The sequence below is a fragment of the Anguilla anguilla genome, chromosome 5, assembly GCF_013347855.1.
Source record: "Anguilla anguilla isolate fAngAng1 chromosome 5, fAngAng1.pri, whole genome shotgun sequence".
Lineage (NCBI taxonomy): Eukaryota > Metazoa > Chordata > Actinopteri > Anguilliformes > Anguillidae > Anguilla > Anguilla anguilla.
The window spans coordinates 51790393-51815224 of record NC_049205.1 but is presented as its reverse complement, the minus strand read 5'-3'; the positions used below and the strand labels follow the sequence as shown (position 1 = coordinate 51815224).

General features: G+C 42.1%; 1 protein-coding gene across 2 annotated transcripts in view; it reads right to left on the bottom strand.

The window, feature by feature from the left end:
• Positions 1-23640, bottom strand: part of LOC118228386 (tubby protein homolog) — a 56501-nt gene extending 32861 nt beyond the window's left edge. Inside the window, exon 1 of one of the 2 annotated variants that reach the window (XM_035419872.1) lies at positions 23395-23640. In XM_035419872.1, coding sequence (XP_035275763.1) covers positions 23395-23450 — 56 coding nt within the window. In that variant the 5' untranslated portion in view covers positions 23451-23640. The remainder of the gene's footprint in view (positions 1-23394) is intronic. The other variant, XM_035419870.1, reaches the window with a different exon arrangement.
• Positions 23641-24832: the final 1192 nt, after the last annotated feature.

The following is a 24832-nucleotide window of genomic DNA, read 5'->3' as shown; positions in this document are numbered from 1 at the left end:
TAATGAAAGCGTGAGACCCTCTCAACAGACCCGGGTTCTGTTTTTAGAAGAGGCTAAACACCGAGGAACAAGATTAAAGGCAGCCTGCACTCTCCTGAAGAAACCTGCGCACATCTTCCATTAGCTCATTATCGCTGCCGCCTTTGATCGGTACGGCAGATGCGCAGTTATAAATAGAGCAATGCTATCATTTCTGCTGCAAACCCTGCTGCGACCATACAGGAGCTACAACATGGAGACACCTGTCAACTCCCAACTACCACTTTATTTTGTACACAGTCAATATTTGAGTAAGACGTCTTTTACGATAGACTGGGCTGTGTGCAAACATTTTTTCCAAGGAGCACAGGTGCCCCCGAGCTGAATTTAGAAGCACACTACAGTATCACAAGTAGCGGTTCTTCAAAATTATTTTTCCAGCTAGCACACATTCATTTTCAGGAGCAAACGCCCCTAAAATGGAAGCACTGTAGAGCCCTGACAGAGCAGTAAAAAGCTATTTGTGCTCCATGTATACTATTCTATCCATATATAGATTTATGTTTTGGTTATCCCCCTTCAACTCAGTTTACTCTGTCTTTGTTGCTGTTCGTATTCGCATTTCCATCCCTCTATTGAATCAGCTCCTGCTGCTCCACATCATCGTTGGTCCACCTTGGCTACCTGCCTGGTGCTTCTCTGACTTCTGGGATTGCCACAGGGGTGCTGATCAGAGGAAGGGTTGCTGAGACAGCAGAAAGGACACGTTTCTTCGCCTGAGAAGGTAATCCGTTTTAAACCGCCACCGAACCTCCCTGTTATTAGCCAGTTACATCAGCACCTACTCTCAGCTGCTTGAGCACAAACCTTTGAGTCATCAGTACAGGTTGATTAATTGCAGCACGCTTAGTACAGCGAAAAAGAAACTTAAATATCACTACAGCTCCTCTGCATATGTATCCATTATTGGGTGAAGACACATAAATTCCATTAACCTGTCATGAATCCAATATTTTTTCCCATGCAAACGGAATTATGCACTGTGCAGGACGTGCAGATCTACGGGCATCGTTCCTCCACATGGATGCAGCTGCACTAGACACTACAGCGTGCATGTGCAGGGCTGCACAGTGCAAGCGCGAGGAGGGGGGGGGGGGGGGGGTCCGTCAGCACACACGGCAGTCCTAATGAAAATATCGCCCCCCCCCCTGCTTTCCGTATGTGTCGGTGAAGGGAATGCATAAAAGATGAGCGGCGCAGCGCAGCGCGGGAGCTTAACAAACGTGATCCGCAGTGTTTCGGGGCTGAGTAAATGTCAGGCTGGAGTGCGAGTAGCACGGCGTCCCGGGGCGAGGCTCAGATGGACCGGCTTTCACAGTCCAGGGTCCCCGCTCGCGAACTCAAGCTGATATTTACTATGCCGGGATGCCGTCGAAAATATGCGCATGCCGAAACTCCTAAGTGAAAAATCGCTGACTTGCAGTAACAATGTAGAGCACAGTTTAGTGGTAGGGATAGACGAGCAGTGTTGGGCTGAATGGCCTGTTCTCGTCTTACGTTATGTTATGTTAGCTGCCATTGTGTGCCATCCCCGTCATGACTGTTTTGGTCTTTCTCTCCTCTGTTACTCCAAACCGAATGCTCTCCCATGCAGAAGCGGCTCATGTCACAGCACTGCTGGTCTGTGTGCATTCCACACTCTCTCTTCGCCTCTGCGGAAATGGGGGTTGGACAGCCATTTAGCCACTTCTGAATGACTCATTTTATCAGTGGACTAATTTTAACTATCTTTCAGTGCTTGGATAGCGCATCAAAGCGGTTTGCTGAAAGTGTAGGGCTCTTCACAGAAGTCTGCCTCTTATCAGGCCCTCAAAGTAAAACACACTGTTTACTGTGCTGACAGGGAGTCAGCAATTGTGATGAGGAGACAGTGCTCGGTTGCAAAACATCCGATTGGATCAGCATTATGTGAACTTTAGGTTCTCCATAATACAGTGTATTCATGCTTTGTATTGTTGGAAAACTGGTGTCATGGGGAACAAGTTGGTGTCTTTGGTGGTGTGGTTCTGAATAAAGACTTTGATATCTATGGGTCAGCGCCCAGCCAAATAAAAAGGTTAACCCAGTGTGATATGCTTACAGAGGTACTGCAAGCAGTGTCATTGATCTATACTGTTTTGCCATGATTGTGTCTTTATATGATGACTGCTTTGCTTTGATCTTTTTGTATATAAGGAGAGAAGTGCAGTGGTTTGGACAGACTTGTCAACATGGTCTCCTGTGCATACAAGCCATTTATGCGTATAGCCATTTCACCACTCACATTTTGCACTATTGTACATTGGCATTATTACTAAACACACTGAACAATAAACTGCATTCATTCTAACCTGGCATTACTCTTTGACTCTTACCACTCCACACCTAGCAGTTTTAGGGTCCTAGCATACACTTAAATTTAGGATATCTGCACACCATAGTCACTTGCCTATATATTACTGTCGTAGCAGGACACACAATTGTATTTATGCAGGCTACACAAGCCAAAGAGATATCCGCATCTACAAAGTTAGACAGCGATTTGTAGAAAGCCACAATTCTGGCGGACAGAGGTCATCTATGCATAACTGTTAGCACTGAGGAAAGGTTAAAACATTATTTTTGGAGACAGATAACTGAGATAACATTAAATGAATCCTGTTCCAGTAGCACCAGGTAAGACTACACACATTCCTTCACCACTCAGACACTTCTGCTGTTTGGTGTATCTGAGGGGTTCGTTACAAAAGTGATTTTAAAAATGTGGGTGTGTCACAAATTAAGATGCTGTTTGATTGCATGCTTTGTACAGCATTAAAGTCTATTGCGCTGCAGTTCACCAGCTGCGCTGCACAGTCACAGCACCGGACAACCAGTCCAACTGCCACAGGAAGATCGCAGGTGCCAAAGTGAAACAGAGGTGGTGCTATTAAGTGGTGAGATGGGGAAAGCCCTGCCAACTCAAACACTATGAAGCAGCATACCCCATAGAACACCCAGTCACAGTCAGCCAGGCACAGTTTGGATTGGGTGCAGGGAATGCAGGTGACTTCACTGTGCTAAGACCAACCACCTTATCTGGATACGCCACCCAGAAGGCCCCTCCCCCTTCCACCAGAGTAGGGGGATGTGCAGGCCCACCCACACACACACAGACCTCTCATCTGGTCTCACCTTTGGAGGTGAAGTAGCACCCTGACAGGTTTGTTTAACTGTATTCAGATGACCTGTGCTTCCTCACACTCATGTCACATACTAATGCAGTCCTTCCTTCGCCCTCTCTCCTCCCACATTACTGGGTCATTTTCTGCCTTTTCTCTGTTCATGTTTTTTTCCTAATAAGCCGACGTATCATTGGTCTTTAATTCTGTACTCAGCATGCAATCAAGCAACATCTTAATTTGTGACTCAATATTTTAAATCAGCTTCAGTGAACCCCTTTGACATGTTATCCAAGCACTGAAAAACAGTTCAAACTGGTAATTAACAAAAAGACTAAATGATTGCTTATTAATTCTGGACAAACCAGCAATGTAATTAGATTCATTTGCATCTTGCCTGTTTAACCACTCTCACTTTACAGAGGTAAAATGAGCACAAACCTCTCTCACTCTACAGAGGTAAAATGAACACAAACCTCTCTCGCTTTAGAGGTAAAATGAACACAAACACCCCTCACTTTACAGAGGTAAAATGAACACAAACATCTCTCATTCTACAGAGGTAAAATGAATACAAATTTCTCTTACTCTACAAAGATAAAATGAGCACAAACCTCTCTCACTCTACAAATGATCACATACATATTACAATGAACCAACAGTCCAGCAGTGTAAATCTGATGTTTCACTGTTGAGTCATTGAAGCTACTAAAATTTCTTCTTGCACTCACCATAAAATACAAGTAATAGATCACACACTGAAAATGGATTCTAAAAAAATGCTGGTGTCCAGTAACAAATGTGCTGTATGTTGACCCAATGGTAAATTACAGTTGCATCCATATATCTTTATTCATTCACATTCAGAATATATACAAAATTCTCTAGTCCGTGGGATTTTTATAATAAAAATTACAGAACATTTTATCCACCAAAGAACAAGCAGCAGGTGTGCTTCACTATGTCACTGTTTCCATGGTAGCACGTACAGGTGTCTTGGTTGCCAAGGCAACATAATTGAATCAGAGTATTTTCTCATAAACAGAATTCAAAAGGCAATTAAGCAACTGCATTTTCTCCGAACTGACAGCAGTTGTGGCGGCACACAATCGCAGAGAAGAATTTTCCGATCCATCTTTTAGTCGAGTAATAAAAAAGTAATAATGGCCGACAAAGGTGTTTGTCCTGAGAGTCGGTTGAGCCCCGCAGCTCAGCTGGATCTGGGTTATTGACAGTGTAGCTGCAGAACTGCCAGAAGCTGAACCCCTTCTGATATAATCCAGACCCTTTATCATCATTCCACTGGAATTTAGTGCTTCAAGGACAGCTCTTAATTAGTCCTTCTTTGAGACCGAATTTTTTTTTTTTTTTGCCTTTTTAACATTTACATCAATTTTTTTAGGCATTTAGAAAATCATTATCGGAAGCAACATACACATCTGGCTTTTTGTTCTGTATGGTTGATAGAGCTGGATATTTACCGCAGCAATTCAAGTACCTTGTGCAAAATGGCAGGGCCTCAAGGAAGGGCTTCACCTCGAAATCACACTTGAACCCTGTGAGGTAAAAGTACAATAACCAGACCATTATACTGCACTGCCATCGGTTTCATTTATACGCTAGAGCAATAGCCGTCATCAGTAAAAAGCTATTCTAGTGCATTAGTCTATCCGCTTTCAATGATAGAAATGATGAGACATTAAGCAGACCAGCCCACACAGCCTTTTGAAAATAATGCATGACCATTTATGGGCCCACGGCTCCCTCTGGTGCCGATATGCCAAAAGTGGTGCTTACATACAGCATTTTCTAAATTTCTACCAATAAAATACTTAGAATAAATATATATTTTTGTTAAAAAATATATAGTATAGTTGGCTATTCAACAATACAAATGTTTACACTTAACTGGTGTCAGAGCTGCTGCTTACAAAGGCTAGCCCAATCAAAGAAAAACTTTATTAGTTTGCTCGCTCTGTACACAGAAAAAAACATTTAATGGAACTGTGTAAATTACCAGTATATCTTCTCAATCTGCAGCATTTCCCAGTAAAAATATGCCTTGCTATCCATCCATTATCTATTCAGCCATTATCTAACCTGCTTATTCCAGGTCAGAGTCTCACCATACCTTGGGCAAGAGGCAGGATACACCTTGGACAGGTCGCAAATCCATCACAGGGCTCACACACCATTCACTCACACACTCAAACCCATGGGCAATTTAGAGTATCCAAGTAGCCTAACCTGCATGTCTTTGGACTGTGGGAGTACCTAGAGGAAACCCATGGACACGAGGAGAACATGCTAACTCCATAACGCACCACCATGCTGCCCCACTGAGAGTTTTTATTATTAGATTTACAATTATTTCCTACTATGTTCAACGGAAGAGTGAAAAGAAATACAGCCAAGAGTGACAGCAGCATTGGCTCAAGTCTCTTCACTCTGAGGTCATTACAGTAAAAAAAAAAGTTAATGGCATCTCCTACCTGACCCATTCCATTGCAACAATTAGCAGGCCTGGTGTTTACTCCTGATTGCAGACCAATTAGCCTTGCACTAATGACTCATTATAGCTCCCTTTAAGCCATTATAGCTCCCAAACCCATTTTGTGACCCTAATGACTTCACATCAGCACTGTTAGTTGCCTAAATCTGCATGCAAGCACTTCTGTACAGTACTCTATGTCACTCTGGATACTAGCACGGACTAAATGCAAATCTGACAGTTGACAGGGGTTTTTAAACACTGTGGACCCAAAGATTTATTGTCAATGTACCATTGGCATCCTGTAGCCACTGCCTCTGCCAGTAGGGGGCAATACCAACTGTATTTCTGCACTGATCATGCATTTTCACTCTGACTTTAACCATTTTAAGCCAGAGGTTAAGTGGTCTATGAACATGAAGCAGATTATATTTCTTTTGAAATACTGTGAACCACACATTTTAAGCAAACTCAAGGCTCTTGCCAAACCACACAACCAGGGTACTGTGAGTATCCACACTACAGCATGTTAGTTCTGCGCTAAAATTCTTGTGAAGCATTCAAGCACAAATCAGCCAGACTAGTTTAAATCTAGTTTAAAGGGAAAATACACTTATGGATATTCAAAAATTTGCAAAATGAGTACTTTGTAAAACTTAAGCACATCAATCTTAATTGAAGGCAGAGGGCACCATGATATGTGAAAGGAAATTTTGAATGTAGTGTTCATGCAATATGAATTCTCAATGTGGCAACACACTGAGCGTATGAACATTAACTTACAAGCACTGTCACGCATTTAAAAGATTTTTTTCTGGAAGCAGAAACCGTGTGAGCACTGTTCTTAATCATGCTAAAAAAAAATTTAGGATTTGCGAATCAACTTTAGGACACATCTTGCAGACATCTACTGGTAACTTCTACAGGGGACTGCTACATTTTGGCCACTTTAGTATGATTAATTCTCTTGAATGCCTGTGTGAGGTTACATGCATGGCTGAAACATAACCCCGTTTAGTCTCTGCTTACAAAGAACAGTCCACACACGCTCGACACACTTTAGAGGCACCAGTCTGCTACAGCATCTGCAATTGATCTACTCGGCCACAGAGGGGCACTAACATGTAACAAATTCAGGAGATCTGTTCATAGCTCAGATCCATTTCACTCACATCATTTGGAAAGAGAAATTGCAAACTAATAAATAATAATCCTGAATGGGAAACAGGGCTTTTCTAAGGATGTGTTTGTACCTTCTCTCATTCCCCAGACACAAATCAAATAACATCCCTGATGAGCGGCCGTCTGTCAAGGGCACAGACGTCATGAGATTGGCTTCATGGGACTAGCTCTCTCAGATGTGGGCCTTTCAGGACCAGCTTTCACAGATGCGGGCCTGGCAAGACACGCTTTCACAGACGCAGGCCTTACAGGACTGGGTAGGGCCTTGCAGCTTTCCTTGATCAACAAATCAATGCCTTTCAGGACTGTGAAGCGTATTGTGATAAATCGTTTGTGAAATGTGCTATATGAATAGAATCTGACTAACTGTTTGAATGCCTGCAGACTGTGCTCACACTCACTGCTCAGAGATCTGCGTGGGCAGGGAGATGGTGTGGACTTAAACCAAAAGCTCAAATTTGTCATGAGAAATCACACCACATTACATTATTATTATTATTATGATTAAGGGGATTGGTAAAGATATGAAGATAGAGAACAAATCTACATTTACTTTCTCATGCCTTCTTGCAAGGACACATGTATAGATTAAGTTCAGCTTGTTTATTGCTCTCTCTCAAATTTAAATGACACACACAGGCTTATATAGTTACAGTTCAGCTTCTTTTATTGCTCTCTCTCCTTCTCTCTCTCTCTCTCTCTCTCTCTCTCTCTTTCTCAGTATATTAAAGCCAACAATTTCATTTCCCACCAATATAGCTCACCATAGTAACCAGCTCCATAGGGGTGTCACAGCAGTGGCGCGGGTCAGAGCAGGTTTCCAGCTGGGGAGGAAATTCGCAGGTCCTATGTCCCGCCTTCTGATTGGCTTTCACGCAGCCCCCCCGTTTCCGCTGATCTCTGAGCCCTGCGCCAGCGGCATCAGTCACAGCACAGCGCGCGCGGCGCCTTTCCGCCGCTACACGCTACCACCTGACGCGCATTACCCACCCCGCGCGACGCAGCTGCGGATCGCCATCCGAGCGTAAAGGAACCCGCTAGTGCGTGGCTAGCGCTCGCCGTGGGCAAGCGGTGGCAGACTGCGGCGTCACTGCCAGCCGCCCTCTTAGCAGAGAATGCCAGGGGCAGGGAGACATGTCAGCCAAGACAATTGGCCTTTTAAATACAAGACCTGCGAGGTTTCATTGGAAAGGACCACTTACCTGCCAACAGAGGCAGTCATTTAGCAACACTAAAGTTCTTCAGTGTTCAAGGTTTTGCATTCGGTACAGTGCAGGGAGTTGTTGCAACTCGCTGTTGCTCTGGAAATGGCAGCACATTCAAAGCCACAGTGGCCTGCGAGCATGGTGGGGATTAATTGCGAGCGGAAGCATTTATCTCTTAAGAGATTTTAATTAATGCCCATTATCAGCCACTTAAATCACAATGGGGTTTGCGTCGTTTTTGGTAAAAAGCTTCCTCCCCCCTGTGTGATTTTGTTTAAGAGCAGAACATGGGATTATAATTACGCAGCCTGACTGCCCACATTGAACGCTGATGAGGACAGCTTGACTCGGTTCGCTCTATGGCAGGGCTCTGGTCCAGCAGTGCTGTCGATGCAATTTTATCTAGGCCATGGAGAAGGGAGACATAATCAGCACAAATGAGAAAGTTAAATGAGCATGATATCTCCCTGTTACCTTTTATTAGGCAACAACAATTGACACAGTGGGCAAGGTGACCTTTTTGAAGATATCAAACCAACAAACTGAAATCAACACACTCCCTGTGTTAGTATTGTGCCCTAATCCTCTCTCTCCAGAGTCTCAAATGTCTCCCAAGTCACATTTGAAACGATCACATTCCACCTTTTAAATGAGCAAAATATTATTTATAGTGTAAATTTGTTCGTAATTGTCTGTATTCAATATTCATCTTTTCATTGTAGGATTTAAATTTCCTTAGACCACAGAAACAACATTTGGAAGAAATGCTGTTGAATATTTCAACAGCTCACTCTGCATAACAAATCAAACTCCTGAATTTATGTGAGAAGCAGGACCCTCAATGAAAAGCATTTTTCACAATAGCTTCATATGGGATGGAAGCTCACCCCCTCCTCTGGAGAGAACTGCAATATACCCTGCATGATTGCTTGGGTTAGCAATGCCATGCTAAGCTAAAGTGAGAGGCTTCAACCTCAGCACTGTGCCTGTTTGTATCAAACGAGTCAGAATCTTTTCATTTCCTCTCCCTCAGCCGCTTGCTGTAAGTCACTGACTCACCACCAGGCTCTCCAAACAATTATCACCCACTTGGAGACTGTAATCACTCTTTTTCATTACTTTATTGAAAGGCCCTGGCTTCACAGCAATCCAAAAGTGTTTTCCAAAAGCAATTCACAGCCTGCATACAAACTATTAATATAGACTTGTCTGTCTCAGACAATGGAACTATTCTCTTTTTCAGATATACAGGGAAGGCAAAAATGGAACTACAACACAACAGTGAAGGGTTCTGGATACTTGATACTGACATCTATATGCCATGGCCTTCTCAGGCACCCTATCTGAACCCATTTGAGCATTGCTGAAGTATTCTGGCATGACACCGGAGACTGCGTTTCCCATGATAATCAACTAAGTTTAAGTTGATTTCATTTGGCAAGGAAGAGTGGTGTCACAATCATCCTACATGATTCTATGCCGGGCAGACTCCATGCCACAGCATATACAGGCCATGCTGGCCACATATGACTACACAATTTGGGTATCATCAGCACTGTAGTGAACATTAGACCACGGCAACGAATGACTGACCAAAAAAGGAGCACGTACATGAAAAAAGGGATAAAACTGATCCCTGGGGAATGCCTTGGTAGAGAGGAACAGTGTGGGAGCTGTGATTGTAAATGGTGATTAATTTAAAAAAAAAAAAAAATATCTGAACCATGCAAGTGCAGAGCAAGGGGAGCCGATAGTAGCTTGGAGAATTTACATAAATATATTACACCTAACGGTATCGAAATGAGAATATAGGAGTTATAGGATGTTAAGAGTGCCTGAGTCAGCTGAGAGGAGACAGTCATTAACTTTTCTGATTAGACAGGTCTGCGCGCTGGGTTTCTCACCTGGCAGTAATAGATTCTGCCTCGTCCACTGGGATACCCGCCCGGTAGGAAAAGTTTCTAATTAATCTGTTGGGTTAACCGCTCAGTAATAAGCGCTTGTGGCGCATCAGTTTAGTTACGCGCCCGGTAATGAGCTGTTCCTGCTGCTTCAGCCATCCCACACAGACAACGCAGCGTGGAGCCGATCAGACTGCTCCCAGGGGAAGCCGCCATCTTTGAGCCTCAGCCGCCAGAGTGACCCGGGAGAGTGTTTTTCCCTTCACGCCACCAGGAGCCCTGCATCACTGCCAGTCCTGTCACAGGCCCTGGAAGCTTTAGAAAGTCAGAATGCACTATTGATTTCATGTTATAAAACTACTTCTTAATCCAAAATTTCTTCAGTTCTTCAGGCCTGTCCACAATTCGTTCAGACTCGATTTATTGTAATGCTCTATACCTGTTCCTAAATGAGTGCATTTGCCTGTCTGTGTATGTGTGCGCGCATGCGCCTGAATGTGCTGAATGTGACAAAGCCAGCCAACCAATCCTACGATCTACGATCCTCAAAACAGGGTGAAATTCCCAGTTCTTCAGTGAACGAACCCCCTCTACAGAGAGAGTAGTGAATCATTATCAGCCCTGTCATATATTACCTCTGAGTCAGGACATCTGTTCTCATCCGGAGACACACAGGAGGGGGTAACGGCACCAATATGTTCGAGCGAACACACAGGCGACGGCACGTGCTGCGGGAAACACGCAAACTATCCAATCGCATCGTCAGTTCTCAAATTCACCTTCCGCGCTGGCCTGTCAGAGAGTGATTTATTACAGAGACGAGGTAAGGAAACATATTTACACCCAGGAGCTGAAGAGGGGGTCCGGTGAGCTGTGCATCACTGGCTGCTCCCGCATAGTGATTAATAGACAGTAAATTCAGCTCATACTGCGCTGCTCAGTGGATCAGATGCTGGCTGCACACAAATGATGAATCATTGCACAACGCCTCCTGTACTCTCTGGGTGACGAGGCACCTCTGTCCTGAAAGGGCCTTGTTACTCTTCTGTTCTAATTTAGGGGAACAATTATGCTTTTGTTCTAGAAATTACTCCGACTGAATCTGTTAATTACATTTCATATTTCATACATTTATGATCTTACAGAATTTTAAAGTTTTATGATCTTACAGTGGCTCAGATTATTTTCAGTCATTTCAAAAAGACTTGTCTGTAATTGTGGCTCATAACAAAAAAAAACTGGCTTATGACAAATACATGCAAGTGATAAGGAACTATAAAGGTTTTTCCATCATAAAATCAGCTGGGAGAGTTCATTTCAGTAATTGCTGAATTCAGTAAAAAAAAAAAAAAAAGTGAACTTTTTATCTTTTGGCAAATTTTAAGTAAAAACGTTGATTGAATCCAGGCCACGGTCCACATTTAATAGAACCGCAGCAGCAGAAGTCACACGTTGACTGTATTCAGATCTCTATTTGAAAGCACATTACTGTGGCAGCCTTTTCTTAAACACAGCCAGCCCTGATCGGTCGTGTGGATCACCAGGACAAGTAAGGCCCCCATTATACCCGAGCCATTACCAGGAGGGCATTCAAAAACAAGCTCCTTGGAAAGTGAGCAAGTGCCCGTGCAATTTAAAGAGGTTGCGGTGCCTCTCAAACGCAAACAGGAATACAAATATGAGCTGCGGCACTCGTACCCACACACCGGCCTATCACTCCATTACCTGCCATATGTGGTTGGTTCCCATAGCCAAAAGCACCTTTCCACACAACTGGGGCTTCTATGATCTGGAGACCAAACCACTGTTTTAACTGCCCATGAGCCGAAGAGGTGACTCTGAACTTTACTGTCCTGTCAGTGAGCTATATTACATCCAATATAATATACTGTTACATCCAAGTATTCATAAAAATGACAAGGGTAATGCAAAAGGTACAAATAATCATCACGTGGTTGGCGAACGTTCGAGAAAGGTGAAATAAGACCAGTGGCTGATACGGTGACACAACATTCATGTGCCAATGCATCTGATAGCAGAAGAGAAAAGTAGCATAATCATAGTAATCTGAACCTCTTTATAATTTTTTTTATTTCTACCAGCCAGATTCACAAGCAAAGCTACATAGAGACTGTAACTCTAGTCTTTGCTTAATTATAAAATAAACAGGATAAAAATAAAACGGTCATGTTTTTCTTCATAAATTGTTGTCTGTGCTCATCCACTTCTTCCATGAATGTGGAAACTCATGTTGCATTTGCGTTTGTGCTATACTGTAAAACAGGGATCTATACAGCCAATACGGACAGTTAAATATCGGTTATTGATATTGGACCCAGAGTTTCCAAATAATGCACATCTACTTAACAGGCAAGCAGGAAGAACCTATGAGAAACGGTGTTGATACACAGAATAAAGGTGCTTTAAAACACAGAACAGACGCAGATTCTGCACTGGCTGAGTGACCTGGACGGCTAATAGCTATAGCTAATTCGTAAGACCTGTGAAATTGTACAAACACTCAATTAATTGAATTGAAAATAAGCTTCAGTTGGATTCATAAAAGCTTTACTGCATGTATTACAAGGGGGGGAAAACATCAGCCTTTTCTTTGGCTAGAAGTGAACAATAAGGCCCTTTGAATCAACTACTCCCAAAAAAAAAACCCATCACATTAGTCACCAGCACAGAGGTGCCTCATCACCCAGAGAGTACAGGAGGCGTTGTGCAATGATTCATCATTTGTGTGCAGCCAGCATCTGATCCACTGAGCAGCACAGTATGAGCTGAATGTACTGTCTATTAATCACTATGCAGGAGCAGCCAGTGATGCACAGCTCACCGGACCCCCTCTTCAGCTCCTGGGTGTAAACGCTTCCTTACCTCACGTCTATAATAAATCACTCGCTAATAGGGGCTATGTAGATAATGTAGAATGACCCCAGGCAGAAGATGAATAATACTGTTTCATAATATCTACGTGTCCTCTCTGTCTCCAGGTGAGGGCTGGTATCTGCGACTCAAACATGACATGTGACAGGTCTGACAGTGATTCACTGCTCTCCGCAGAGGGTATAAAGTTACTGTCAGACAGCACTAGGAAGCTTCAACTGGCATTGAGGAACACAGCATTGGTAAATTTAGCTAAATCCAAATGGCTAAATTGCAATTGGACCCATTGGTTAAAACACACCCACACACACACAAAAAACACACGCACGCACAGACAGAAGATTTATGTAGACAGCTGTTTGTTGTTGTCATTGACAATTGTGCCATTGTTTTACTGCTGTACCACCTAAGAGGCACTGAGGCTGAAAATCAAGGGGAACTGCATTGTCAAATCCCAGTCTTTTATGAGAGCTTCCTGTTCACACCAAAAACACCAACAAGGGCCTAATGGACATGAACCAAAACTGCATCTTCTATCTTCTTTCCAGAAGAACATGCAGTACTGTAGATTCCTCCCAAGGTCAGGAAGAGAAACGAATTCAATATTTTATATCACATGGAAATATAGCCCCCTAACTCCTCATTTGCTGAGACTCCACCAGATCTCCTCTGCAACAGGCCCTCTCTAGGGAAAGGTTATTATAATCTTAGTTTTTCAGATAGTAGAGCCAAGTGAGAGGTTCAATATTATCTCTGCAGAAGCGTACATTTTATTCTAAAAATTAGCACTCTGTCTTGGTAAACCCTACATATTGGATCATGTAGTTCAAAAAAAAAAAAAACAGTCACTTGCTTGTTGGCATGATTGTGCCAGGGATTTTTCTCCCATTTGTACAGCACAGTATTATCGCTGTAGAATTTTTCAGGTCGTCTCAGTTCGTATGCACCCTGTCACTCCCTGCAATGGTAACTGGTGATGATGACTGCTGGTAAATAAAGCTGATTTTCTGACTCATATCGACTGGCCAGCTCTATAGAAAATTGCATATCAGCACTGGCAGCTTATAGGACTGCGCTGTTTAACTGGACCAGCAAAGTACAACTGTGTAATGCAGCTGCATACGAATTACATGGTGAATTCTTGTTTGGTATAATCTTGATCTATTATTTGGTGATTTGCATATGCTATGCAGCTAGAAATTGTCTAAATGCAACAGCCTCGTGCGAGTTGCTTACATAACTGGGCATTGAACTTTGCTGTTAGAAAAAGTTCTTCTGTAGTAATTCTATGCTTGTGAGGGACCGTACATCTACTTCCACTGCATAGATTGTGTTTAATTGTACCACTGTGTTTCTTTGGTTCCGTCCCCATAATTCTCTCATTCTCAAAGCTATTATAAATTTCACTTTATGTATTATGCATTGATGGTCATGAAAGCCATTCTGCATATGGGTGTCTTCGAAATCAATAAATAATGGCAAATAGCACAAGTCTCTCTCTAATATAAATGCACTTTCTTGCACTGAAGCACATAGGCCAATACAGTTACTGTTCAGCTTCTTTTATTTCTCTCTCTCTCTCTCTAAAATTCAAATTCAAAATGCTTTATTAGCATAACATATTTTGAAATACATATTTCCAAAGCACAATAATCAATCAGAATTATAACGACAATGATGAAAGGAATAACAATAACAGTAAGTATGAATATTAAAATATAACAGACATAAAATGTATCAGTGTATAATAATAAACAATAATTATAATACCGTAAATAAATGATAGAAATATGCACTATGGGCCTCAGGACCAGCCGAGAGAGGGGGCTCTTCTCTGGGCTCAGCTCTTGGCATTTCAGGGCATCATAATGGTATGAGAGGGGGTCACTGTTTTTTAATTGCTTCCAAAAAATGTACTGCCCTTTTATGCCCTTTTTTGATTAATAGTGGATATTTTCCTAATTCTTCCCTGCATGCGTTGTTTGTGGCTCTCATTTGTACTTGTAGGATTTTGTAACTTGTTACAAAACTCTGCATGCAGGGATTCAGTAGGGTGTTTGTCCCATTGAGCATTATCTTGCTTTGAAAGCAGACCCCACACTCCATAGCCATATAGGGCAATTAGTTCAATTCCAGATAATAATCTTAGCCAAATTCTAATTGTGATATCAATGCTGATTTTTTTCTTTACGGCATAGAATTCCCTGCATTCAGTTCATTTATTGCCAGGTTGAAATGTCCAGAACTACTTATATTCAGCCCTAAATAGTTATAATGTTTACAGTGTTCTATGTGATTTGTCCCTATTCTGAAAGTTTCCCTGAGATCTGGATCTTTTTTGAAAAATCATTATCTTTGACTTTTTCGTATTTACCATCAGGGCCCAGGTCTGATGGTATTTCTCTAGCAGAATTTACACATTACAGCATTATGATGAAGGGGATTGTTAATGATATGAAGGTAGAGACCAAATGTACATTTACCCTTTCTCATGCTCTCTTGCAACGACACGTATAGATTATGTTCAGTTTGTTTATTGCTTTCTTTCTCTCATTTAAATATGCATTCTTGCAATGACACACACAAGCCCTCTCTCTCTCTCCTCCTCTTTCTCTCTCTCTCTCTTAGACAATGCAGAGCTCCACACTCCTATTCCATTCAAACTCAGGAGACTGAAAGCAACACTGCTTTTATATCTGTCCTTATACACTGATGATTCATTTTCAGGCATTTAAATAATAAAATGTGATTATGCCACTGATTAATGACCTTCAGCTGCGTACTTAAACTAAGGATATGAGTCGAGAGGCACTTGAATCATCAGTGAATGCCAGATAGGGGTGGGGGTGGTGGAGGGGGCCAACCAGGAGCTAGAGAACCAAAGGCCCATTTCCAAATCCTTCCCATCTCTTTGCCATGTCAATGTCATTTGTGTTCACATGTGTGAAGTTGAACTTGGCTTTGTCTAGAGCTGCATTTGAAAAATATACATGGAAAACCAGACGCAGCTCTAAACCAGCCTGAATAAGAAACGGCAGTTGTCATAGTGAGATAGAAATTCCAAAAAAAATTGACTGAGTAAGATGCACATGACTACGTAACCACAGGCTCATACTGAGAGCTACAGCAAAAATTGGAAAGAACAGCAGCCTGACAACCGAAAAAAGAAAGGGAAAATTTGCTACGCAATGAATGACACCTAACGCTACTCTCTACGGCAAAGATCCCAATTTCCAGTGTCCAGCTGCGAGATCAGCACAGAAAAGCTGTTTAAAATGGAGACTGACTCAGTGTAACTGTGGGGTGTCACAGAGAAGGAGTTTAAAATGGAGGACTGAGTCTCTGTAAGAGTGGAGAAACCTATTTGGCTGTGCTTTGCTACAGAAATGACATTCGGACAAGTACTTACACCCAGTCTGCAACAGCTCAGTTCAGACCTGATAATCTACAGTGGGTCCTACCTAAGAGCCTGGAAAAGGGCCTTTTTGGGTTATCGGATCCCAGATCAAAACTCTTGTGCGCGCCTGAATTCAACTCAAGCAAATGTGCACTGCTGTGTAATAGTGTGCGTCACCATAACACATTAAACTGTCATTGTTCACGAGAAGTGGAATGAAAATCGTGTGTTCAAGATAATCACACGGTAGTCATGTGTAATTACATGCTGGATATTCCCTCTGCCCGGTATACCATATATCTGTAGGGGCCGTGTGGGTGCAGATGCTTCTGTGATATTATTACAGAAAGGGCAGTAACTAATCACAATGAACCAGTGTTGAGCATCAACCCAGCACAACATTACCCCACAAAAATGTCACAAGAAATACCTCCTTGTATAAAGCCATGACAATGCTAATGCTTGTTTCCACGATCTAAAGTCTGTTTAATATAGACAGGGCACTTTCAGAGTTTTTGATACTCGCAGAACAGAAATGACCGTAATAACAATGCATCAATGCACACAGGAAACATCGGCCTTGATAATGACAAACAGTTATGCCCAGCTTACGACAAAGTCAATTACTCCTGTCTTACCAGACACTAATATGTCACCTTGAGTCCTTCGAGAAACTGCACCAAATGTGTCAGCTCCATTCACCTTAGTTAAATTGGAGTTCAGGAGAGATCACAGGGGGAGGGTTCTGTGCACAGGTTGAGGATAGCGGTCGTCATGAGTAGCATAGCAAAGTGAACCAGTGTTAAAATCACAAGCCAAACCCACAGAGCCACAAGCTCTGCTGGTTTTTGATTTCACCTCAAAATCAGCACCCGATTCAGACCCAAGTAACCAGGCGTTAACTGTGTAATCAGCTGCAATAAGGGATTAACTAAGTGCAGAGTGACGATGAAAACCAGCAGATCCTGTGGCTCTCCAGGAGCAAGGTTGCAGACCCCTGCTCTACCACATAAAGATACAATCTCCTATCTGAGCGCACAGCTCAATGCAATAACAACCCCTTTTCTCTCAGGCTCCCAAACCAATGAAAAACAAAACTTCACGGATTCTGCACCCCACAGCCTTGATTCTGCACCCCACAGCCTTGATTCTGCACCCCACAGCCTTGATTCTGAACCTCACAAACAGAGACCCGCCGGGCGGAACATTCCGTCTGTCATGGCTGCCCAATTACACACTCTAACGAGCACCTCGCTGTTCACACCCGTTTCTGGGCATTCACAGGCCACCCTTGCCGGTCTCACACCAGAGTGGGACAGCTATCTTCAGACTGTAACGGAGAAAAAAAACTTCAAAAAGTTCAACGCAATTAGCTTATCGCAGAGGCTCCAAGTAAGACCGAAACAGATTTAGGGAGTTTGACAGATGTGACAATAAGTCTTTGTGAAAGCAGGGTAAAGGAGAGCGGGGACTAGGCTATTTAAGGCTGCCGGTGTCTGTCACTCGAGAAAAAACATCCCATAATGACCCCGCTGATAAGCTGATGTTATGATTTGATGTTATGATTTGAGACCTGAATCTGTCTGGACCCATGGGGGTCAGGTCAGGTTGTGTTGATTTTTTAAATGAGTCATTTGGGCCCAATGAATCATGCTTTCGAACATTTACATATACACACAGCAGACATTATTGAATAGTACAGGCACAGCCATGTGTGTATAGCCTCTAGACAGTCTTCTACATTTTTATTTGCTTAAGCTATAAAGCACTATATTGCCTGAGATACTGTAATTTAATTCCGTAACAATGCGACAAGTCCATTTGGATGCATTCTATTCCGTTTGCATAAGTAAAAGGACTATCTGAAAATACTGAATAGTGAGCTGTGTGTAACAAACATCTTTGAAACAAGCAGCTTGTTACATTCAATCTCACCCCATCCTGGTCCCCACCCTGGTCCCCAGGGAGCTAAGGAATAGCTTCCTGCTATAGCACAACATGACAGCGGGACAGTTTTTCCCATTTCCATTGAGTTTAAGAGGTACGCGACCCTCAACGGAGGCGCCAGTACAAGGTTACGTGGGCACGAAACCCTTGGGCCCTTGAGGATAATCCAAGTTGACTGCATATTTGAAGGATGGCAAAGGTCGCTTTTTTTCCTGAGCCGTAACCAGAGCAACAGGTAGCCGGTGACTCAGCAGTGGTCTGGCTGGGTGTGAGGATCCAAAGAGCTGTGGAGCGGTTCAGGAACTGCTGCTGTGAACTGCTACCGGGCTCTCCATCTAAGCACTGTCACTATACAACAGAACAGTCACGCTCACCTGGGGAGGAGACAATGTGTACACACACACATACACACACACACACACACACACACACACACGCAAACGTACATGCACAAACGTATAAATACATATACGCGCATACAGCCAGACATGTATACTTTCAGCCAGGTTGAGCAGCTTTGATGGATATTAAAAAAATGCAGGCCACATTCATTCTTAGTTATTTTCCAAAAAAAAACTATTATTATGTCCACATTCTGATGACCTTGGTGGGGATACCAGCTAGTGCCACTAAAATCACATGACACTTTGAATCGCTGCTGAATAACAGCAAGAAATGGAGAAAATTACTCAAATTCCAGGAATAGCAATTAATCTGCCCGCGAGACTACAAGTAGCAGCACAGCATGCAGCACCGGCTCGAGGAACCTTCTCAAAGCAGCGCAGACAACTTAGTGGAGATATTTAGCACAACCACTTTCAGGCATCAGGTTAAAGAAATATATCCAAGTGGGATACTCATGCTTTGTGCTTTCTAGTTTTCATCACACAATAAAGGCATCCCAATAATTTTTGGCTCTTTGTGCACACACATGTAAATTCATACGTGCAGAGCAGGGTCTCATGGCATGTGTGATCTTTTTTCACAGCATTACACGGTGCAGCCGCGAGAGTACTGGCCAGCCACCGGGCGCAGCGAATACCAATCACACTGCGAGATCTATGGAATCCATACCCAAGCAAACACATTGTGCTTTCTCTGGCATTTCTCATTTTCCTGGATGAATTAACCCTTTCGTGCACGGCGTTAACTACAGTGGACAGGGCTTTCAAAGTCCATTTTTCCCCCCAGTCAAAAACATGTCTGATCTCCAAACTGCTTGATGGCAGATTCCTTGGACTTTTGCCTACATTTTAATATGCTCCATATGGTTAAATGTGATTGGCTTTCCTAGTGTTGTTCCATTGAAGGTCAAAATTGTGGCTGGAGATGGAAACGTACAGAGTATCTCTGGTATAACCTTCTATTCCTAGAGAACAAAGCAGGTTAAAAGAAACATATTATTGTTAGGTAAGATGCAAGGCACACTATCTGAAAGGGCTGTAAACATCGGTGGAGGTTGACATTTAAGCATGGGGGGGGCACAATACACACTGGGGGCCAGTTAGAGGATAGATTTCCTACTGGCTGGTGAGGAGATGCAAGCATGCACCTGAGGGGGGGTTCACATTGCTATGAGGAAGGAATGTAGGATTACAAATGGTGGAGGGGGGGGGGAATGCGATCATGGGCCGGGATGAATTTCAGATTGCGACTGTGAACCGCAGTGGGGGGGGGGGGGATGAGTTTGAGATTGCGGACCGCAATGCCTTTGCATTCTTACAACAGTAAGTACAAAGGAAAACAAACAGTATAGTTTTCCTTTAATGATCTGTTCTCATGCGAGAAGGACCTCTGTACAGTGTGTCAGCTAACGGACCTTTGAAATCATGGAAAAGTACTTCCACTCACGCTTCATTAAATGTGATCAATTTACTTTGACCATTTTTATTTTTCTCCATCACTGGCAGCATTCATCAACTTCCTTCTAAGTGAAACTATTCTATTTTCCTAACATATTAGCTTAATTTTCCCTCAGGTTTGAAATATTGCATTATTTACGCACAATACACTTTGAGTAGAGTGGTCCTGGAATATATCCCAGCTCTGCAGCAGCAAATGCTGTCGAGTGCAAACATGTGTTTCCCTGTGCTGGTGCATTACATATAAAAGGCAGGGGAGGGTGTGGGGTTTGCCAGTGCATTACAACAACGTCTACCCACAAAGGTCAAACATCATGTAACCGGGAAATGCGAGGTACCTGTCAGGGAAAAAATATGGCGAGACTGAGGGAATGATAAAGTCTCACCTTTACGGACGACGAAGCCTTCTCAAAATGATGGCCGTGAAACTGAAAATGGTAAAACAACCACAGCTTTTACTCCGGAACTGTGATTTGTATTCATTTCATGCAGCTGCTAAACAGCCCAGCTATCGCACAATGGTCGGGGGAACTGCAAAAAGTGACATTAGGCATGATGATGTGCCTGGTGTGTGTATTTATTTATTTATTCATTCATTCATAAGCGCGGCATCTTCACAGTATTACTCCCAGTTGTTTACTTTGGCTTTATAAATCACACCATTTTGCAGCTGCAAGATGGTGACAATTATACATAAGAAGGGCTGTAATTCCTACGAGGATGGCCCGATATGAATGTAAATACTCTCAGATTAAAGCTAACAGTCTGCACTTCATTCATCGTTTTGTTTCAGAACCATACAGTACGAGGCCAAAACAACTTAAATGGTGTCACTGTCCAAATACTTACAGACTGCACTGTAAATGTGTTTAATCAATCCAAAATACAAATGTTTGGGATTATGCAGTGTAGCTCAGGGTTATTAATTCTAGTGCGGTAGAAGTGGTTTCATGCTATTATCTAGCTTATATATTGCATTAATTTATTTCTCTGTGTGTTGTCCCAATACCATGCAATATCACTATAATATTAGTGCACTTCCATTTTATACGACTACTATGCCATTTCACATTATTTTGGTATAATTGGAATTGAACAAATCATTCTGAACATTGAATGGCTTGAATATTAATGTAATTTGCCATTAGTGCCATCCTTTCACAGTGTAAATTAATTTGAATAATATCTTCCCAGAACACCTTGCTCTCTCTATCTGCTCAGCAGTGCTTTGCTCACCATGAGCTGGGAGATATTGACTAAACGGTATGAGCAGCCCACTCCAGTCCCGAGCTGGAGGCATGGGAATGAATTACGCAGCCTGCTCAGAAGCTGCCTGTGCACACATTCTAATCAAGCCAAACACATAACAATAACAGCCTACAACCGAAAACCCTTTTTCAAATGAACTGACCATCAGCCAGAGTGAAAACAGACATTTTTGAAAAATTAAAAAAAAAACAGAGGTTATTTGTCACATCCAAAGGTTTTCTTTCCTAAGAACTTAGGGACAATGCATATCTGTTGGCTATAAGGTTTTGACACTCCTTATGGTGATTAAAAACCTATGGTTTTTATTCATTAAAATATACGTTTCCCCGCAGGCTGACTAATGGGTCATTAGAAAAAGGTTTTTGGGTAGAAAAAAAGCTAGACAAGCACAATTCACTATTACTGAAAACATTGCCTCTGCAACTGATGTGAATATATAGTGATAATCTTAAATGCTGCTAAACATGTCTAAATGTTCTCAACATGTATGTAAATACATATAAACTTGTTCCAATTGTGCATGCACAAAATGTTCTTGCCATCAGTGTGTTCTTGCCAAACAACCCACTGTGGTCAACCTGCAACCTTCATTATAGGCTACCCCAGTTTTTGTAAGCTGCATCACCATAGATTTTCATTTGAATAAGTTGCATCTACCTAGCTAGCCAGCCTAAAATAACTCACATTAATACACGATAAAATGAGTGAACTGCATAGCTTTTGTGATACTTTTGCTAGCTTGTTCACAAGCTGAAATCAACTAGTTTACACTGTTATGTATGCCGTTTTGAAGGCACATGACATCATGTTAAGGCATCATGCAAGGTCGCAAAATGGACGGAATGGACGACAGTAGAACCTTCGATAGATTGGTGCAAGTCAAGATTAAACGAAAACCAGATCTCGACTTGAAAACTGTGTGAAATCTGAAAAAAGCACGACATAATACGGAAAGACAAACAGAAAACATTCACATCAGTTTTAAGCTGAACAAACTTATGTTTCATTGAACAGTAGCAGAATATCTTTGTGCAGAATATTCTAAATTCAGTGTGGTCGGTTGTTAATGTGTTGAATTTTTAAAATTGGATTATGTCATTCTGTGTTCGAATTCTGGAACGAAATAACATTCCATACATCCATTCCCCATTACACGGTACATCCCGAGAGTACCGGTGAGCCGCTGGGCGTAGCGAATACCAATCACACAGCGAGGTTTGTGGAATCCATATATAAGTGCTTCTCTGCCGTTGCAAATTTTGATGAGGCAACAAATGTAAATTGAAGAGAAAGTGACATTCAACAGTTGGCCGGTGAGCGGTGCGCACCCCCGCGATTCCAAATACAGAAGTAAGTGGCAAAATGCCCGTAACGTTGTAACTCAGTAATCAACTTCACCTAAAAGACGACTGTCACTTTGAACGCACTGCCACAAAAGAGCTGCCATTTCTCCGAAAAACATAAATATCCTTAATAAAATGCTGCGTTGTCGTTGTCAATACTGTACTTAATTTTCTATGCAAAAAGCACATACTTTTTCACTGGAGAGTCGCTTATATTATTGCAATATCATTAATCATCATCATCAAAACAGACTATTCTGGTTTTAGTGTGACACAAAGAGTACAAAATATGGATATTTCAGTTAAATTATTTTGGCCGAATGGTTTGCTAGAATCATATGGGTAACGTACATACCAATAAATTAATAAACGTCATATATGAGGAAGTGTAGGGTTCTACAGCCGGGGGATAAGACCTCCAAGACAGCATATGCAAAACGGTACATGGGATTTAATCAGATACCTTATCACTGAATCATTGTATTCAAGCACATGCAACAGGCTACATTATGGGCTTAAAAATATCAAATTCCCCTGCCATGCATTCAGCAGCTAGGGAACTTACTCTTCAAAATACTGAAAGACGTGCGTAATCCAACGTGGTCCTGTTTTATTTAAAAATATGAGCTTGAAAATACTGAAGCGATTATGAATCATTTACTGGACATAGGCTACTGACAGGATGAAACCGCTAAAGACAAATAAAATGTAATGAGTCCTACGTACCTGTCGTAACTCCAACGACTGTAGGACATGGCTCTATTGCTGCTGACTCCGTCCATGGCCACTGTGTTAGCCCTGCTTGCTAACCACGGCTGCAAATATGGGACTTTTGACGCAATCAAGCCTGTTCAAAACTGCAGCGGTTTTTAAATTAGTTTCCTCACTAGCTCGGTCTGCTATCCTTTAAGGACAGCCAAAACTGCAAACCTGTCTGCCAGGGCGACAACGATGCTCTACAAGTCTGTTTTGTTGGGGGGGTACACAATGTGAGGGGCTGTACCATTTTGGGGGAGAGTGTGAAATTCCTCGCAAAATTCTTACCACAAACGCAGTCGCACGCGCAGGATGTAATTGCTCAAGGCTTTCATTTTCGATTAATCCTTCATTAGCCTACCGTGCAGAGGAGCCAGATGTTTAACGCTTTTGCTCACTGCATATCTTCATTATTTATTCCTGTTACCATAGTTACAGCGAGCCACCGCTTTTGCCTAGCCTGCACATGACCAACTAAAGTGGAATAACTACTACCAACTTCCATACTTTCTACTTCCAAATTTAAATGAACTATTTTCGCTGCAGGTCGCTACATCCACATCCTCTCTCATCGATAGCTAATCGGAAAATGCGTTGACATCCCCCACCATAAAGCTAATAATTGTCTTTTCAGAACCAGAATTGTTTAAATAGATCTTAGCCTACCATTAACATGACATATTCACAAATTATAAACAAAATCGTTTTTTTTCAAAGTAAATCGCCGACAATTATTTGCTAAACTGTGCGCTGCTGGCGAGGGATATGGTTCAATGCCGTTTGCTGAGACTGAGGCGCATACTGTGTATTTATTAAATATTAAATTTAATATTAAATATAATATTAAACAGCTCTTGCTTTCAAAAGTTGTAACAGCTGCACCAACTAGAGTCATGGTACGATTGTTTTTATAACTTACTATATTATCCTCATCTCAATATGCCTATGCCTCATTTTTCCAAGTCTTGTATTTAGAAAGAAAACCAGATAAGATAAAACTGACACAGAGTTGTATAGAAATTTAAAGAGAGAATACAACTCATAAAACAGTACAAAACAACAATCCAACTGTGTTTTACAAATAGGCATGACTCAGCGCGAAACTGTCTGTTTTGACTGGGAGGCTGCAGGTGTCTGCTTCAATGCCTACACACAATCATGGACAGTCATAACGAGCAGCACTGTTGATTGCACTCGAGGGTAAAGCATCTATAACTTTGAACAAACCAAACACTTCATAAAATACTGATAACTATGTTTCCGATCTCTACCTTCTTTGGGAGCTTTCATAACATCATGAAAAGATATTCCCATCCCAAGACCCATAAACATAGAGATGGAAAGCAGGTGATCATTTTCTGAACAAAAATAAATTTGGTCACTTTTCAGTAATTGGGATTTTTTTTAC